Source organism: Trichomycterus rosablanca, chromosome 22 (assembly GCF_030014385.1).
Source record: "Trichomycterus rosablanca isolate fTriRos1 chromosome 22, fTriRos1.hap1, whole genome shotgun sequence".
NCBI classification, from domain to species: Eukaryota; Metazoa; Chordata; class Actinopteri; order Siluriformes; family Trichomycteridae; genus Trichomycterus; species Trichomycterus rosablanca.
Window position 1 is genome coordinate 4444929 of NC_086009.1, and position 19977 is coordinate 4464905.

A 19977-nucleotide genomic window follows, 5' to 3' on the forward strand; every position below is an offset into this window, starting at 1 on the left:
ACTCTTATTACCAAACCACACTGCAAAATTACTTACTGCTTTTTACAATATGCTGTTGAAACAAATAGAGATGTCACTAAAAAGACAGATACTTTGCTGTATGAAGACTACTATAAAGTAGGTTTGGAATAAGATTTTAAAGTTTAACAAGCTTGTGGTCTGGTGTTTACATGCTTTTAGGCCACAAAAAAAGTCAGAATTTGAATTGAAATAAGCAAATACTCAAATAAGCAAAGTCTTGGATTGGATCATTACTGAAGTGATTAACATGTTTTAACTGGCAACAATTCTTTTAACCTTAATTAATGCTGTGAGTAGCTTCTGGTTAACGCTGTATCCTCTAGTCATGGGAAATATGTTACTGTGTCACAAAATACCCCAGGCAAAGAAAACAACCAAAAAATAATGCAAAATCAGCCCAAAAAATAATAACTCTCTTACATGATTTTAGTTCATTGCAGCACCAACAAAAATGTAAAGAGCAATAATATAAAGGGTCCTTTAGGAATCCAAGCATGGTTCATATTATTGCTGTAAAAAACTGGCAACTTTTCTGGCAACTTTATTTTAACAGCTAAGACATGAAAAATAGTGTAAACTATATTTATTTCTTTAAAACTTTCAGCATATACGTTATTAATCTGAAACTTAAGGTTGTCGAATACCAAATAAATAAATAACAGGAAGCAAATATTTCTAATGACGTTTTACTTTTATAATATATTACATCCTTTAGAAATGAAATAAAAGAAAGTATATTTCTACAGATGACATAACACCTACCCCTCTCCCTCCCTCCTTTATAATATTGACCTTTTTGCCCTACAGTAAGATCTGCATCATGGTTACAGCAGGACATACAGGAATTATAAAATAATATTAATGATACCCATCCACAATAGTTACAGTAGTTAATACAATATTCACTTTGTTCACATACAGAATATTTTCCCTGGTGTGAAATGTTTTGACCTAGAAGTTACAGACTTTTAAATAGTTCTAAACTGACTGGTTTGATTATTTTACAGTTGTTATTATTTGCTGTATGAAGGTTTTTTTGACATCACAGATTTTCCGCCTGTAATTGAGAAATCAAAGTTCCAGTTTAGTCACTTCATAAAAACATTTTCACACACAGCATCCTGAATAAAAGTGCAAGGATGAAAGATGTAAATGTAAAATAAAACAGCGATGCGAGGTTTAAAACGTGTGCATTCGGCATATTCCACCCGTGCTTTTATCCTTCAGTATATTTATGACTTCGCTCGATCTCTCTGTATTATTAAACGCAGACCTGGGGGCCAAACTAATGGCTGCTACAGTACAAAGTCCACCAGCGGGCAGACGTTAGCAGTGAGCTAAAAATGGAAGGATGTGAAACAGGATAAATGTATGTAAAAATATAGACCAGGCTGGTATTCATCAAATGATAAAAGTGACTAAAAGTGACTGTTTTATGACACCAGTCTTTGCAATTATCAGACTTATATTTATTGCACTTAATAAATACCAGCCCAGGTTTAGGAGTAGAGTTCCATGTATCCTCTGTTATTTGGTTACAGTGTAAACGCCCTGGAACACACCAAGCCGACTGAGAGTTTGGGGCTGAATGTCTGCACTGATGCCACCGGTTTGCGACTGTTAACATCCTTCATCCCTGATTGCTCGTGCTTAGTGGCAGATGCCCGCTCAGAGACAGAATACACTGCCTGCCTGTTTAGCCAAGCAAATCAATAAAGACAAAGAAAAACGAACCATATAACACACTCAGGAGAGCAGACGGTGTATCTAATATTTTCCTCTTCTCTGGACTAGAACTGAATTGTACAAACGATATTGTGCACACTGTCATGATCGGATTAGGAGCTGTTACCCCAGACTAACAGATGCTGTAGAAACAATACACTGCAGCCATATACAATACGATACCATGTATCCTCTCATTGCTTGCAAAAAAGCATCATTTATTAGAACTAAATGAGCTGGAAAATGGTTCGTAAAACTATCATTTGCCTACATTTTTCATACTCCAAATACACTCAAATGGTAATAATGTGTTTACTATTTAATCCCTTCAATCCCTAAGATGGCCATGCATGAACTAGTTTAAATGTATGGCATTTAGCAGATGCTTTTATCCTAAGCGAGTTACAGTATACAGTCTTGACAACTGAGAGTTAAAAGTCTTGCTCAAGGGCCCAACAGTGGTAACCTGGCAATGGTCAGGTTCAAACCAGCAACCTTCTGATTACTAGTCCAGAACCTTAACCAGCTACAACTGCCTTCTTTTATTTTGGCTTGGTGTGTCAAATCCCTACACGGCTCCAGTTAAAGGCAAAGTCAGAGGCTTTATAGCTGCTTAATTATGCTATTACATCTGCAAGTTTAGTACACACTAACCACTGGTGGACTTCACATCTGGACGCCAACTTGTGTCTGCACCTTTATTACTGCATTTCAAAAATCTTTTATCATTTCTTTCTTATCCCTGTAATTCCGTCTTTCTTTTTTTCTATCTGTCTCTCTATCGATCTCAGTCTGTGTGTCAGTGTGGGGTGGCTGGGTCTGTAGTGGGGGGTTCTGTCTCAGGAATGCTGTGTAAGGGTCCATGAGGGCGTGGATGAGGAGGGAGCAGAGGCGAAGAGGGCGACGTGGAGGCTCCGTTTTTGGCCAGGCCGCAGGATTGGGCGGCACAGTGGATCTGCCTCAGAGTGTCTATGGCCTCAGCTTTAGCATGCTTTAACAGGTCCGCCTGACCCTGAGAAACACACAGAGAAATGTGGACACATCTGTCAGTTTAACATTTAATGTGTACGTGCTAAAAATGTTTGAAATATCCTCTGTCCCAGGCTGATTATCTCAGTGTGTTCCTGTGTTTTGCCCAATGATAGCAACGGCAACGGACACGCCTCAAATTAGAAATAGATGACTGTATAGTGTTGTGACCAGTGTTTTAAGGTGGCACCTGACATACCTTCAATTAGAAATAGATGAATATATAGTGTTGTGCCCAGTGTTTTAAGGTGGTACTTGACACATCTTTAATTAGAAATAGATGAATGGACACACCTTAAATTAGAAATAGATGAATGTATAGATTGTTGTGCCCAGTGTTTTAAGGTGGCACTGAACACACCTCAAATTAGAAATAAATGAATGTATACAGTGTTGTGCCCAGTGTGTTAAGGTGGCACTGAACACACCTCAAATTAGAAATAGATGAATGTATACAGTGTTGTGCCCAATGTTTTAAGGTAGCACTGGACACACTTTACATTAAAAAAATTTGAATGTATAGATTGTTGTGCCCAGTGTTTAAAGCTGGCACTGGACAGACACACCTTAAATTAAAAATAAATGAATGTATACATAATGCTTTCCTATGCAATATTCAGTTTTTGCCGGCAGAGGTCAGTATAATGCAAGATAACACTCAGCTCAGCTTGTACCGCTACACAGGGCGGTAGTACCTGCTTTATAAACCCTGTTAAAACAATCCCACTGGCCTCCTCTGATCCAGAGGATGGGGATGCCAAATTGAAGCCACCCTTCATTAGAAAAAGAACACAGAGAAAATCCTATTTCCAAAACCACCTGAGACCCCTAAACATGATTCTTTTACACAGCACTACAACTTTTCAATAGTTTCACACAACACCAGCATTAAATCAAAACTAAAAACACACAAATCCAAACAAGTTACCTACAAGTGTGTGGATATCAATCCTAATTCAGCTGTTTCAGACCCTCTTAATAATAGCAGGTGTATAAAATCAGTTATATACAATCAATTTGAATGATTCCAGTATTTTGGAAACAGTTTGTAAGGTCTGTTCATGTTCCTGGACGGCTGAGCACAAAACAATGTCCATAAAGACCCAGTGTGGCGAGTAAAATGTGAAATGACCTACAGATGTCTGACCTCCGCCTCATTAGGAGACAAACATGTTGTCGTCAAACATTAGTGCCTGACCACCCAAATGGTCTTTATGACTGAAGGGTAATAAAGTCTCAGAGACACACTCCAAAATCTCATATAATAGGATTTCCTACAAGCTCATGGTCAGGTGTTCACATTCTTTTGGCCATATGATGTCGGCACAGCCAGCTGTCACTGGAGCTGTTAACAGAAAGCGCAGAGCAATTCTGAGATGTTTCCCATACTAAGATTGTTTCACCTGTTTTGTTCTGCTATTAAAACATGGATCAAACACACACACACACACACACACACATGCTGTGATGCTGTATTTCTGAAAAAAGAGAAAACAGTACTAGGCACACGAGAGGCTAGAATAAAACAGGAGAGGACAGTAAGAGTCCAGAGACGAGAGGAGAACACTGAGAACAGGACGAGCTTCTCCACCTGTAATAACCTGTAATATATGCCAGCTGCAGTGCCAGTCTATACCACGGCCCTGACTCTGCCTGCTTCATGTGCACTGACCAGTCTTCCTGACCTAAATAATGTCCTCTTGATATAAATAAATCATAGATTTTAAAACATAAATTATGGATGCTGGCGTGACGCACAGCCATTTGGATTGCAGAGAGAAAAGAGGAAGAGTATGGAGAGAACCTTCATCACAGAGGCTTGAAACATGTAATGGCAGGTTATACAGAATATCACGCGCAGAAAAAAATGATGCATGTTTGTCATAATAAATATGCTTGGGCAGTATGGGTAATATGGGCTGTAACTGCATTTATTGTATTGTTTAGGCTTTTCCACCAGATTCTGGAACATGTTTATAGGAATTTGTGCCCACAAGAAGGCCTGTCTTGCAGCATTCCAATGCATTCTAAAAGTGTTTATTGGAGGTGCCCAGGTGGTGCAGCGGGATATTCTGCTAGCACACCAGCGCTGAGATTCTGAACACCAAGGCTCTGCTACCGGTCGGCTGGGCACAATTGGCAGTGCGTGCAGCAGACACAAATTGGCCACCGTGTCTGCTGGTTGGGGAAATAACCGGAATAAGTAGGTGGGGTCTTCAAACGCTGTGAAAGGACTCTGGTTAGCAGACCGAAGCATCTGTGCAGATGTGGATGAGCCTCATGTGTGAATCCACCGAAATGCGGGAAGAAAAGATGGGGTCGAGGGACTGCGCACACGTCGTAAGGGGCGTGGAGCAGGAAAATATACCCTCCTTGAACACAATCGGGGTTCCCAGCAGCGGAAGACTAATTGGCCACGCTAAATCGGGTGAAATCGGAGAAGATGCTCAGTGTCTGCAGCATCCTTCATTATTTGCATCCATACACATGGTTTGTAAGGTGCACATGTCTGACCTTGAGTACAGTAATGTTCCAGGCGTAGCTCTCCATGGCCTTCTGCAGCTTCCTCCCCTTCAGACCCTCTTTAGCACCGATTCTGTGCAGGTCTTCATGAAAATCCAATCCTATACGATCAAAACACACCATCACACCACACCATCATCATCATAATCCTAACTGAATACTGATTAAAGACACTGGAGGAAAAAATTATAAGATTTTTGGATAACATACATCATAGGTTCTACAACATTTTTCATCTAGTTGCAACCAGTCCCATCTTATTTGCATTATCTAACAGTACAAAAAAGATTTAACACAGAAACCAGTTGCACAGATGGGTACATGTGAGTCATCTTATCAGCTTTAATAAAGCTTGGCACAAATTCTTAATTTTTTGCACCAGTACGGGAGGAATGAAACACCATTCTTCGAAAAGACATCTACATCAAACGCACACATTTTAATAAGTTCTTTATTTATTTGTGAAACTGGGACGTCAAAGATCATCACATGTGATTTACGACTCTCATCCTGACCAGACCGCCAGAGACCGCTTCCACCAGGATAGCTCAACAGATGAACTTGAGATTGTTTTTATGCTGGTAATAAGGTGAATTAGTCCCAGCACACTGTGCATCAAACCTTCTGTGTTTAGGGCTGCATAGTCACACACCAGTCAGTGTCTGTGCTAATTCCCATTCACTGTTCACAGCACCTACAAGGCACACAGGCTTCAGAACTGGAATTTAAGGACTGAAAGATGGACTGATCTGATCTGGTATATTCTGTTTTCTCTAAGATCATGTTGGCAGTAGTGCATTTACCCCCGGAGGAGAGGCACCAGGATGCACTGCAGGACGATCCGACTCACAACGTACAGACGTCGAAGCTCCTGACTGAAACGTCTTGGTACCAAAAACCCCAGAAGTTATTTACTGGTCTTATGGAAATAATGTCTCAGGGGCTCGGAGCTGTTTTGACAGCATATTAGGTGGGTGGTCCTTATGGTTGGTTAATAAGTAAACACACTCTCTCTCTGACAACACACACATGTAATTAAGAGGCAGGTAGCTGTGAGGACTAGAACAGCGATATACAATATTAATTAAAAAAAACATGAAACGTAATCTAAAACTCTTACTCTCAGCTGAGTGTGTGTGTTCCTGCATGTGTGAGTTTTTGTGAGAGATGGAACAGAGGGCCATTAGTGAAAGGAATGATTCAGCCTCCCTCTGAGCATTAGGTAGACTAAGAAAAACAAGCGAATGAGAGCGAGAGCAGGAGAGAGAGGTGGGCGAGCACTTGTTTACTTATTGATATTCTTTCAAACTTGAGCAGGGACGGGGACGACATTGCCATGGCAATACAGGACAGGACTGTAACAGGACAGAACACGAATACTGAACATCAAACTGCTGGATGAGGTATTTAACACATGCTAATAAGATCAGGCTGTAACGTTACAAAACAAAACTGCTGCAAGCTGCTGAAAGCGTGACAAAACTGTGCACGTGTACATTTAGACTGTATGTGTGGTAACACGTGGGTTGTAAGTGCAGGGTAGGGGTTTTCCAAAACGCAAATGTTGGCAATTTACAGTAAGCAAACTACTTTTTTTTCTAGTTTATTTCTGCATTTTTTCCCATTTTCTCCCAATTTAGTGTAGTCAATTTGTCTTCCGCTGCTGGGGGATCCCTGATTGCAGTTGAGGTGGGTATATTGCTGTTCACACCTCCTCCGACCCGCGTGCAGCTCTTAGCGGAACCCTTTTTCACCCATGCACTCTGCACAGGTGACTATCTGCTAATCAGGGTCCTTACACAGCATTTGAAAACCCCACGCACATAGTCCGGTCATCCCGCCCTAGCAGAACCTTGTTGAAAGACGTGCAAGTGAGGTGAATTGGAGATACAAAATTGTCCATGACTGTGTTTGACATTTAAAACTTGAACTGATGAATTGTGTGTAACCAGTAACTACCTGTCCTGTCATGAAAATAACACAGTGTGTAAAACAAGAATAACAATAATAATAATAAGAAGAATATTTTAATGTCAATATTCTTTTTATTATTATTATTGTTATTCTTCTCATGCTTTACTAGCATTTTATCCTGGTCAGGGTGACCGTTGATCCAGCTTCCCCCTGTAATCACTGGGTGCAATGCAGCAATAAAGCCCAGACAGGATGTCAATCCATCGCAGTGACACCCATGAGGTAAAGCATAAAGGGCATAATTAAGTAACTGAGCACATTTAATAAACTGGCATCTTATAGATGGTAAACTTTTAAAACTGTGAGTGTGTGATAGTGTGTGTGTGTGTGTGTGTGAGTGTGTGTGAGTGTGTGTGCATATGAGTGTGTGTGTATTCTACCTGCCCGCTGTGACTGTGTCAGTTTGGAGTACACACTGTCAGCTGATTCAATCAGAGTCCGACTTGTCTGGATCATCTACAGGAAGCCAGTGACAGGAAACAGGAAGTTAAATCTCAGGAAATGAAACACAGATACACACATACAAACGAACGCTGACAGACATTTCCATGCTGTGCTAGAGATTGAGGTTTGTTTGAAAGTGTGGGGGGTAGAACTTATTATCATAAAATACATCAGGATTTCTTACAGCAGGTTGCAATCAAGGTGAAGGTGAGAGAGCTGTCCAAATTTGATTAAACACTTAATTTGAAACAAGAAAAACCCTAAATGTATGAGTGGAGCAATCACGTGTCCTTATATAAAGGTCAATTCACATCCACATCTTATAGGTTTCAGGTTTTCTTTTTTTATTTTGTGTCTCAATGCACAAGTCACTGGATACTCTTTAAATTACAGGGTTTTTTTTTTGGTTTTTTTGCAGAATTTGCATATTTGCCATAAATAAGAATGTTTGCATTTCTAACCTAGTACAGTCAGACTAATCTAGAAAGGAAACTGATTATAATGACTCCTCTGACACCAACCGTCGCTCTGACTGAGCTGCCTGTGTTTCAAGACCAACAATGATTTACGTCAATAGTGCCCATATGGGAAAGTTGCTAGATAGATGCCATTACTGAAAAAAACATGCACGCTTGCAACGAATTTGCAAAACGGCACTTGCAAGTCTTGTGGTCTGATGAGACTGAAGTGGAAATTTCAGCGCTGTATATACTGCACGTCTCAAACCTAAAAAAACACATCAGCCAGGTAACACCACCAACACACGTCTAATAAAAAGGTGCCAGAGAAGATTCCTTAGAGTGATGCCACATTATGGTGCTCAAAATAGATTTATAATGGATGACTCTCCAAAAAAATGTTGGTGCCACATTTTCCCCTCCACAAACAATAATCCACAAAGTCTAAACGTTTATGATGATTAATGAGAAATATGATTCAGTTCATTGGGGCACAAAAATGGTTCTTGAGCAAGATATAAAACCATTCTTTAGGCAACCAAGGATCTAAGAATATATTATTGTACTTTATTACTGCACTGTAAAATATGATAGTGGTTTCATCATGTCATGGGGATACTTCTTAACAGCAGGGACTGACAGTCCGGTCAGGACTGACTGGAAATAAATAATGCACTGGGCAGATCTCAGAGAAAAACCTGCTTTCCTTTGTCAAAAAGCTAAAACTGAGAGGAAAGTATAAGCACAATGACACTATGCAACACCTGTTAAACCTCTGTAAGTGACCCTAAAATTGCTGGGTGGCAGCACTTCCCAAAAGCCAGCCTTGCAGGCCACACATGTGCACTAATGAAGAAAAACAATGAGCCTACAGAACAGAAGTGTGGGCCACACGGGTGCAAGACAGGTTGAAGACCCCCTGTTAATTTACCAACCCCCTGTTCCCCTGTGTCACACTGCTCCTCACCGTGTCGTAGGCAGTAAGAACTTTACGCAGTAGTTCGGGGACGATCCCATGAGCCTCCATGGTGGGGTACGATCCACTCAGATCCACAGAGACACGCAGAGAACGCTCACTGTTCAGCAGCCATGAGGAAACAGCCAGGATACACTGCTTCATGTTAGCCGCGGGGGTCAGTCCACACAACTCCTTAAAGGATACCAACGCGTTCTGTCCCAGGTTTACACACACAAACACACACATTTACAAAATTACATTCTCAGAACGTTCTACAGGTGTGTAAAATACAGGAATGCATTAAGGTAATTTGAATCATCATGACGTTTTGGGGTCGTAGTGCATCACACTGTTTTATGAGGTACTGGTCAAATGTCACAGGTGGGACGGTTTATTTAAGAGACTTTATCTTTATTAAAATTCATTTTATTAAAACATTAATACAATGTCTTCATTATTATTATTATTATTCAATATAAACTAATGATGTGGGCAGTTATTTATCTGGTTTTCATCTAAATTAACCAGAAAATCTCATTTCCTGGAGCAGCGAACAGTTTGGATCTTGTCGCACCTTTCATGCTGTTACAGAAACGGAAATAAAAATTAAGCTTTTCTGGGAGAAGTAAAGTAATTCATCATCACTACCTTTTCATTTGACGCAAGTCTTTTCTTATCTATCATGTCATTATATTCCAGATGAAAACATAAATCAGAAAATCACAGATCTCATTACTTAATGCAGGTGCAAGTGAGTTTGTTCTTTAGTGACACCAGCACCAGTAATGATGCAATAACTGTAATCTTATTGTTTCTGACACACAAACACATCAGATATTACAGTACGAAAAATATGACAATTACAAAAATCACAAAATACACATCACATACATACAGTATATTCGAATGTGATGGCTTAATTAAAATACATAAAAAATTAAAACATGTTGTAGCCTAGCGGTTAAGATACTGGACTAGTAAGAAGGTCGCTGGTTCAAGCCCCACCACTGCCAGGTTGCTGCTGTTGGGCCCTTGAGCAAGGCCCTTAACCCTCAATTGCTCAGACTGTATACTGTAACTGTAATGTAAGTCGCTTTGGATAAAAACGTCTGCTAAATGCCGTAAATGTCTCTGTGGGTCAGAGCTGTTTTGACAGCAAAATAGACGGCATATGTTTTGGCTCATCAGTCAGCATTGCAGGGGTAGCTCAGCGGTTAAGGTACTGGAATAGTAGTCAGAAGGTTGCTGGTTCAAGGCCCACCACTGCCAAGCTGCCACTGTTGGGCCCCTGAGCAAGGCCCTCAACCCTCAAATGCCCAGACTGTATCACTCATAATCTTTTTTATCCAACTTACAGCGACAGTATATTGTCTTAGCATTTGAGGGTTAAGGGCCTTGCTGAAAGGCCCAACAGTGACAGCCTGGCAGTGGTGGGGCTTAAACCAGTGACCGTTTGATTACTAGTCCAGTATAACTGTTCTGCTTTGCATATATACATGTGCACACCTAATCAGGAGGATGATGGACGTCTCAATCCAAAATCAGGAGCATTAATATGGAGTTGGCTCTGCTTCAGCAGATTTAACAGCCTTCACCTTTCTGGAAATGTTTTCCAAAAAATTTTGTGTGTTTATGGAAATTTGTTTCCTTTTGGACAAAGTAGCATTGTTAAGCTCGGGTTCTTGCTTTGTGTAAATGGGGCCATACATACTGTATATAATCCTATGTACCACTAGCTATAAAAATTTTTTGTTTAACTAAGAAAGCATTATTAATGCAGACGTCCGGACACAATTATAATGAAACCACGACTTAAGCACCACAATCTGTACTGACTGATACAAAGCCTCTATGGTGTTGAGCTGTGCAGTGCTAATTGCCAAACGTCAACTAACACTGTTATTACTGTTATATTACGTATTAAATAAGTGAACCAGCTAGAAAACACTTCATTCAAACAGGAGAAACCCTACAGCAGAGCAGATAAAATCACGATCAAGTTTTTTTTCTCTCCCTCGACTGTTACGCATCACCCAAACCACTAATGAGCTTAACTATACAAATTAACTCACCACCATCACACTGTCTGAATCAGAATTTGTCCTCATAATGTTCTTGGTGTATGAAAATCCTTTGGCCTCACCAAAGCTCCCATTAACCTCAAACAGGAAGTGAGCAAGTCTTTATTTTAATAACCCACACCTAATAAAAATGAACAAACTGGTACATAAAATCTCATCTGCTACAGCCTCGTAGCATTTACACGTCTCTGTTGTTCAGTTCAAATGTTAAAAGCAAACTGGCAGACGATCAATACACATTTATTAAGTGACAAATGGATGCAATTAAGTACGGATGCACTGATCCAAATATCCAGCTGAGAAAGCTAAGTGTAAGAAGTTAAGAAGATCATCTTTAAGTTTGTTTTATGTGGCCCCGAACTTTTTTCAATGTTTTCATTGATCAACTATTATATGTTGTAAATATAAGCACCTTTAGAATGTGATGCCTGCAACACCCTCCAAAAAAGTTGAAGTACTCCCAGGCCTATGTGGCTATATTTTTCACAGTAACATGATGATTTCTCATGCAATGCTGTCTGAGAGCTCAATGGTCATGCACATTCAGCGGGGGTCTCTGGTTTTGCCCTTTATTGACTGATATCTCTCCAGATTTCCTGAGTCACAATGTTAAAACAGTAGATTATAATTTATTTGCGAGCTTGCATTGAGAAATGTTCTTTTTGAACAGACTGGCTTCTCTCTTCTCTAACTTTTTGGAATGTGTTGAAGGTATCAAATTCTAAATGTGTTTCTATTCACACAATACAAAGACGCTGATCAGTGAAAGCATTGGAAATCTTCATTTTCCTTTCTTTTCTTCTGTTTCCTTTTATTGCACTTTACAAAATGTCCCAACTTTTTCATTAAAAACCAGTTTGTAACTGTGGTCTGCTGATAATTCTTTGAGTTTCAAAGCTGCAGTAAAAACAGCCAAAGTAATCAACAGAACTGAAACAAGCTCTGCCTAAAGGGAAAATGCAAATTCAGCATCAAAGTGAAAAATCTACCAATGTTTTCTAAAAATGCTTTCTCATTTGGATATTTCAACCCATTTTGTTTAAAACTATTAAGCCGGTTTCACTTGCTGTGGTTTTTGCCTTTAGTTATATTAGTATCATTAAATACAAGCCTTTTCTGTGAACAAGCCTTACCTGCACATTTTCCCGCAGATCCGTTGCTTCTCTTAGTGGCTGTGTGGAAGCCCTGAAGAGTTCATCCACTACCTTGATTCCAGTGGCCTTAGTTGACGTGTACTCCCTGGCCTTGCGGCCCTTCCTCCCTGAAAGACCCCTCTTGTGAGCTTTGCCCCCACCACGCCTGTTCGTAATGGCAATGTGAACAAATAACGTGGTATTTGGCAAAAATTCACCTGTAAGGGACTGCAGTGGTACATGACGATAGCCAGGCTGCAGGCATTCGAAAGGGATGGTATACTGGCCAATAAACTCATCCCCAATAAAGTCATCATCGAGAACCACAAAGCGCAGCACCGCTAGTTCAGGGAGATTGATCTGGAACTCGAAGCTTTCATCAAAAATCGGATTGTCGCCGTTCTGGGAGACGGTCTTCGTGCGCTGCTCAGCACAATCTGCAGGGATGCCATGGATCTCTACATAGATATACGGCTCGACCACGTCCCCTTTTGCTGCTGAGCCACGAGGTTTTGGCAAGTTTTGGCCACTGATCACCTTGATGTGGAGTAGCTGGGCAGACACACCAGGTAAAGAGTCACGAGCATTGGCACTAAAGTACGAGACCTCCTCACGCATTATTGCAGGCCGCAGGACGTAACCACAGTTCCCGTTTTGCCTAAACCATCCCAAATTCAGGTCCATCATCAGCCCTGGTGTCTGGTAATTCATAGCCACGATCTGGCAACCACACTTCCAAAAGTCTTGTGGGTTCATATTGCTGGCATCAATGCGCATAGGAGTAGGATATATCCGTGACAGGAAACGCTTGTTATAGCTGACAAAGTCCTCAGGGTACTCATTTGCGAAGCGATTAGCATCCACCTCGTTGAAGGAACATATCTCCCACTGTTTCTGTTCCCTTTTGGAGGACTCAAAGTCTCTGAACTGGACAGATTTGCAAAGGGTTACGAGATCAGACAGTTCCTTACACAGTCGCTGGCGCTTGTAGCCGAAGCCGTTGAGATGGTCCTTCTCGTCTGCGCCGACCATGCGGCGTGACATCTCCAGCCCTTCCTCCTCATCGGTCACCTCGCCTTCAGAATCCTGGTTGTCCGGTGGGAGACATTTCCCTTTCAGAAGGATCTTGCCCTTTAGTTGTTCAGGTGAAGGCAGGTAGTGATCATCTGGACTTGGGGGTTCGGTGTGCAGTTTGTCCCCCAGAATCTTCTTTATGTGCTGGGCTATGACCCTCTGTTGTGGGATGCTGCAGTGCGTCACCAGGCACAGGATCAAAGGATACTCTGAGCTCTCAAAGGCATATTGGTTAATGACATCCAATACTTTGGAAAAGGCCAGTTGGGAGGCCACTGAGCTGCCAACGTAGACAACTGGTTCACAATCAGGACCATCCCACACTACTACCTCCAGGCTGCGGCAACCTATTCTCAGGGCACGGACATAGCTGCTGATGTCTGAGGATCCCCAGTAATGGTCCTCAAGTAGGGAGGCATTGTGTGACGAATTGATGTAGTAGTGAGACAGGGGTTGCGTCATGTCCTGACAAACGCTTTTGTGCTGTGGGTCAAAAATGTGGCATTCGGGCGACAGGAGGTAGTGCGTGAAACCGTCAATGGACAGGAAGCCAAGGCTACGACCTTCTGCTGATGGCTCGTACTTCCGCACAATCTCTCGGCACATATCCTCCGTCACACCCTCTACTCCCTGCTCGACTTCTACAAACATCATTAAGTCCTTAAAATCCAGATATTCCTTGTTGCTAGAAAACTGAACAAGCAGGAAAAATATCTCGGGTCTTGTGCAGAGCTCACAATAAGCCTCCACAAACAAGTCTGAGTCAATACCCTCACCATAGCAATCTTTGGCTTTCTGAAGTTCTTTGAACTTGAGCTCAATCCGTGACTCCCTCATACCCGGATTAAGTCCCTTAATAATCTGTGTTGCGCGGAACAAGTCAATGTGTCCGTCCCTCTCAGTATCGGCTAGTTCAAATACTGAGCCGATCCAAGACGTTCTTACGCTCGTCTGGGTGGGTTCGACAACGCCAACCATGTGCCGGCCGTATGAGACCAGGTATCGCAGCCCCATCACCCATGTGCTCACCACATCTGCTGTGCTTGCCACTAAATCCAGAGACTCATAGTTGTCTCCATAAATGATGGAGAAAGCGCACTCATCCGGAAACTGATCTGAGAGGCCATTGCTGCGCAGGACAGGGGTTTTCTTTCCTAACCGCACCTCTTTGATGCTCTTGATCTCCAGCTTGGCCTTCTCCGAATCCTTCTTCGAGGGCTCCCATCGGAGCCAGCGCAGGTCTGGGTCCAGGAGGAAATATCGGTTGTACATGCGCGAGTTGGATCGAACTTTCTTCATCTCGCAGCCCTCCAACATGAAGGCCATACAGGCAGCGGTGCTGTTCATCTTGCGGTCACTTGGCATGGAGCTAAAGGAGACGGTCTTCTTTCTCACCTGCCGCTGCTTGGAGGTGTTCTGCAAACATAGCAAAACAGAGGTGGTCAGTATATTGTCTAAGTTGTATAAGTTGTCTAGAAATGCTTTGAGATAGTGGCTGAATCTCTATTTTCTGACTAGCACAATAGGTTGTAACGAAATGCAACATTAACAAAAAAGAAGAATTAAGGATATAGGCATCCTAATGTGTGTTTACTCTGGTCAATCAATTTTAATAAACAAGTATGAAGAAAAGACAATGAGGCTTAATAGACAATGAAAAAAGACAATAAGCAAATTCAGATTTGTAAGACTTAATAACAACCTGCCCCACTTACATTAACAGACTGTTTGGGAGGTCTGTCCCTTATATTAATGTACACCAATCAGCCATAACATTAAAACCACCTCCTTGTTTCTACACTCACTGTCCATTTTATCAGCTCCACTTACCATATAGAAGCACTTTGTAGCTCTGCAATTACTGACTGTAGTCCATCTGTTTCTCTACATACTTTTTAGCCTGCTTTCATCCTGTTCTTCAATGATCAGGACCCCCACAGAGCAGGTATTATTTAGGTGTTGGATCATTCTCAGCACTGCAGTGACACTGACATGGTGGTGGTGTGTTAGTGTGTGTTGTGCTGGTATGAGTGGATCAGACACAGCAGCGCTGCTGGAGTTTTTAAATACTGTGTCCACTCACTGTCCACTTAATTAGACACTCCTACCTTGCTGGTCCACCTTGTAGATGTAAAGTCAGAGACGATCGCTCATCTATTGCTGCTGTTTGAGTCGGTCATCTTCTAGACCTTCATCAGTGGTCACAGGACGCTGCCCACGGGGCGCTGTTGGCTGGATATTTTTGGTTGGTGGACTATTCTCAGTCCAGCAGTGACAGTGAGGTGTGTAAAAACTTCAGCAGCGCTGCTGTGTCTGATTCACTCATACCAGCACAACACACACTAACACACCACCATCATGTCAGTGTCACTGCAGTGCTGAGAATGATCCACCACCTAAATAATTCCTGCTATGTGGTGATCCTGTGGGGGTCCTGATCATTGAAGAACAGGGTGAAAGCAGGCTAAAAATGTATGTAGAGAAACAGATGGACTACAGTCAGTAATTGTAGAACTACAAAGTGCTTCTATATGATAAGTGGAGCTGATAAAATGGACAGTGAGTGTAGAAACAAGGAGGTGGTCATAATGTTATGCCTCATCTGTGTACTTTTATGATACATACTTATTGTGTGCTAATGTAACAATCCAAATATATATAACTAAGTCAACTGTACAACCACAGGCTATTTAAGTGTCAGGAAAGTGTCAATATTACATCATGTTCACACAAGCAAGTTTACTCATGTAACCACAAACACATCCAATAAAAGTCATAAATTCTAAACGTCTGTCTGTGTCGTGTTTATGTAGAGCTACATAATTTATTCTCTGGGCTAAAGAAACCTGAACACCCAGTTCTGTCTTTATTTATAAGCATAATAATAATCTCAATATCAAAAAGAATGACCTGCTTTTTAAATGTAATGTCTGCGCCTTTGAAATACGACGCCAATGCTAAACATCCTCCTTGGTGTATTGTGTTTGTGCACAATCATGCATCTTACTCTCTGATATGACATTTTTTGATAAAACGCTTTGAGGTGTAAACTAATTAATTAATTCTAATTAATATTATGTTATTATGCTTTTATGCAACATCAAATCACAGAGCTAAAATTAAGCTTTTTTGCTTTATAACCATTTGTATAAAAAAGAAAATAAATTTGGAAGATATTTTGTTTGTCCGTCATAAATCTGGATGTAAGCTAGCATCATTTAATTAAAAAAACACAAAAACAAAACAAAAATCTGCAGGTTACAAATATATGGTTAAGAAACAGTCAACTACAGTCATAGAATAAAAAGAGTAGGGTTAGTACTAGACGATAAGCCGTTTTTTAAAAAACAATAATTTAAAAAACATAGATTGTTGACTTAAGTAGGAGATGTTCCACTTCTCGAACTTGTGAGTTCGAATCTCAGCTCTGCTACCAGCAGGCTTGACACCTACACGAACAACGATTGGCTCATTCGTAGGGAGGGTGCCAGATGGAATTCCTCATAACTGATGCAATTACAACCTCTGCTGGCTTATTGATGGCGCCTGCACAGAGACGGGATAATTTGATCAGGGTGTGTCTCTTCGTGCACATAGCTGATCCGCATATGAACTCGCTTCATGCAGGTGAGAAGATGCAGTCAGCTACTGCACACGTGTCGGAGGGGGTGTGTGTTAGTCACGGCTCTCCTCAATCAGAGTGGAGGTCAACATCAGTAGAGAGGAAGCGTAATGCATTTGGGTAATTGGATACGACTAAAACGGAAGGAAAATTGGGGAGAAAATGGAGGGGAAAAGATTGGAGATGTTCTGTTATTCATGTTAGATAAAACCTCTCTGGCATTAAAAAGAGCCAAGATTTAGAAAGTCTGTGGGCATCGGCATGCTCATTTTCAGTGCAATTCATAATCAGCTTTTGCATTGACTTTCCCCAAACAGCAATTTTGTGGTATCCACAAGTCTATAAAGAAACAACTTAATGCAGATTAATGGTCAGGACAATACAGTAAAATAGCAGCTACGATCAATAAAGAACAAAAGATTTGGTGCATTAAATGACACTAAGGATGTGCTTTTCCCAATAATTCTAACCTACTACACATCCTGTTGTTAAATGGACAGTTGCTTTGTTTCGAGCTGCTATCGGGCATACTTATGAGAAAGCACATTACAGCCTCAATAAATGTTAGGGGTTAAAGGGCTTTAATTCTCGTCTGTCAGGGGCAACATCAAAGCACAGAGAACAAAAAGAAGACAGAAGAGGATGATCGTTCTTCATCAGTGTGAGGGCAACATGGACAAAACATCGGTCAGTTTATAATCAGGATCTGGATTTTACACAGTGTAGTAATGTGTGTCAGAATGATATTAGAAAAATAATGACTGATGATTTATTAATATTTGAATTAACATTTAAAAAGCTACACGAGTAAGTCCTAGAGGTGCCAACGGTCTGGCTGGATGCTCTACAGCAGTGGTCCCTGACCGGTCATTTATGGGTCATTTATTACTGGTTCCCACTGATTTCCCATCATTAGTGAGTAGTATTGTTATGCACTTTGTGTTTTTTATTATGCTCATCATATAATTTTATTTTAATTCCTCCCGCCCCAGCTGGTCCGTGAAATGGTATCTTATATGAAACTGGTCCGTGGTGCAAAAAAGGTTTGGGACCGCTGCTCTACAGTCTCCCAACAGGGAAAGCGATTGTTCAGCAGTTAAATCACTGGACTAGTAACCAAAAGATTGCTGATTCAAGCCCCACCACTGCCAGGTTACCTGGTGGTTGGGCCCTTAAGCAGGGCTACTAACCCTCAGTTGTTTGCATTGTGTACAGTCACTTTGGATAAAAGCGCCTGTTAAATTATGGCATGAATGAAAATGCAAATGTCTCTGGGAGAGAAAGGCCAGGAAAATCACTTTTTTGACACTACAACAATGACCCCTACTGTCTGGTCAAGGAGCTAGAATAAAAGGTGGAGAAATAGGAAGAGCATATTGTGTTTCACTGTGAGTTCTCAGTAGAAATCTGCCACTGGCAGGTGACACAAAAAGCCATTATTAAGAAATTAGCCATAAACAGGACACCAAGCTAACTCTAGGCCGATTTTTCCCCACAGATGTGCTTTGTGAGGTGGGAGATAACTGGAGTACCTGAAGTACATAAACAGTAACCAGAGGCATGGGAAGCACCCGATTTGTTTGAACTGTGAAAATATGTCATGCCAACACGTCTTCCTTAAAAAAAAAACATTTTATATAAACCACAGAGGATCTAAGAACTTGTTTACATCAAGTGGATGATATATGAATGATTGTAGCACATTTTTCCAGTTTAACAATTACAGTTTAACAACACATTACAGGTCGTACACGCTCAGTCCCGATATCTGTGTGTTAGTATATCAGAGCGTTGGTGTAGGGACGTGTGTAATTCCTCTTTAAGTCAGCCGTCCTACACACTGCACTCAAGGTTAGACTAATGCTGAAAACGATGAGCTCAGTAACCAGGGAACAGCGTACAACCTGCCTGAGAAGCCATCCATCCTCCTATTGCTTATTAATTCAAACTGCATTCTATACCTGAGATGCCCCACTGCTCCCTTTAAACGAGGCTTATTTCTTTTCTATTTTGAATTTGTAAATACATTATTGGGCGTAATGCTAAAGTTATTAGATCAACTTCACTGCTTTGTATTAAAGCTGTACTGCAGTTACAATATAAGCTCTGTCTAAATCTGTTGCATATATTCATTCATTTATTTATTCTATCATTTATGTTTAGTAACTGCTTTATAGTGAAGGGTCATGGTACATTGAGAACAGCACAGCAACACTAGCTACAAGTGTGGAAAACACCCTGGACATCACAGACTAAAGGCAGACCACAATTAGAGGCAGCTAACTGACCGTCTGCATGTTTTTGGTAGGTGGGCAGTGGAAGAAAACTGCAGTACGGAAAACTAAATACATGCAGACACAAAGAAATATATCATTTGTTTCATGTCTACTGCATCTTTTTACCTGCACGAGGCGAGTTCATATGCGGATCAGCTTTGTGTACAAAAAGACACACCCTGATCAAAGAAATTTTCCGTCAACTCAGGGCAGGCGCCATCAATCAGCCAGCAGAGGTCGTAATTGCCTCAGTTGTGAGGAATCCCTATCCGGCTCCCGCCCTGTATGAACAACAGCTAATCACTGTTCTTGTAGGCACCCAGCCCAGCCGGATGGCAGAGCTGAGTTTTGAACCGAAAACTTCTTTTTTAGCATTTGACCAACATTTTCCATACACACTGTGAGTAAAGCTCTGTCCTGATGTTCTACAAACGTTCAAACAATCACAAATATTCATTCCTGCGCACTATAATTGGGTCCTCAAATATACACACAGTAACTCAAACCAGCAAGGCTCACTTTAAATCACCCAGCTGTGTTTCTGTGCTGTGGACATCAAACCAGTTTTGAATAAGAGACTACAAATGAGTCACATCTTTAAAGTTAATAGGCACAGAATGGATTTTCATTTGTGTTGGCACCCTGAGGCGAAGTATTGC

The 19977-nt window shown here is 41.2% G+C and overlaps 1 protein-coding gene across 1 annotated transcript in view; it reads right to left on the minus strand.

The window, feature by feature from the left end:
• Positions 1 to 693: 693 nt before the first annotated feature.
• The window catches only part of plcl5 (phospholipase C like 5), a 50315-nt gene continuing 31031 nt past the window's right edge, over positions 694 to 19977 (minus strand). Inside the window, exons 2-6 of the mRNA XM_062984664.1 lie at positions 12347 to 14836; positions 9142 to 9345; positions 7653 to 7728; positions 5290 to 5399; positions 694 to 2758 (exon numbers count right to left, since the gene is read on the minus strand). Of these exons, the coding sequence (XP_062840734.1) occupies positions 2546 to 2758; positions 5290 to 5399; positions 7653 to 7728; positions 9142 to 9345; positions 12347 to 14836 (3093 nt within the window). The 3' untranslated portion in view covers positions 694 to 2545. The remainder of the gene's footprint in view (positions 2759 to 5289; positions 5400 to 7652; positions 7729 to 9141; positions 9346 to 12346; positions 14837 to 19977) is intronic.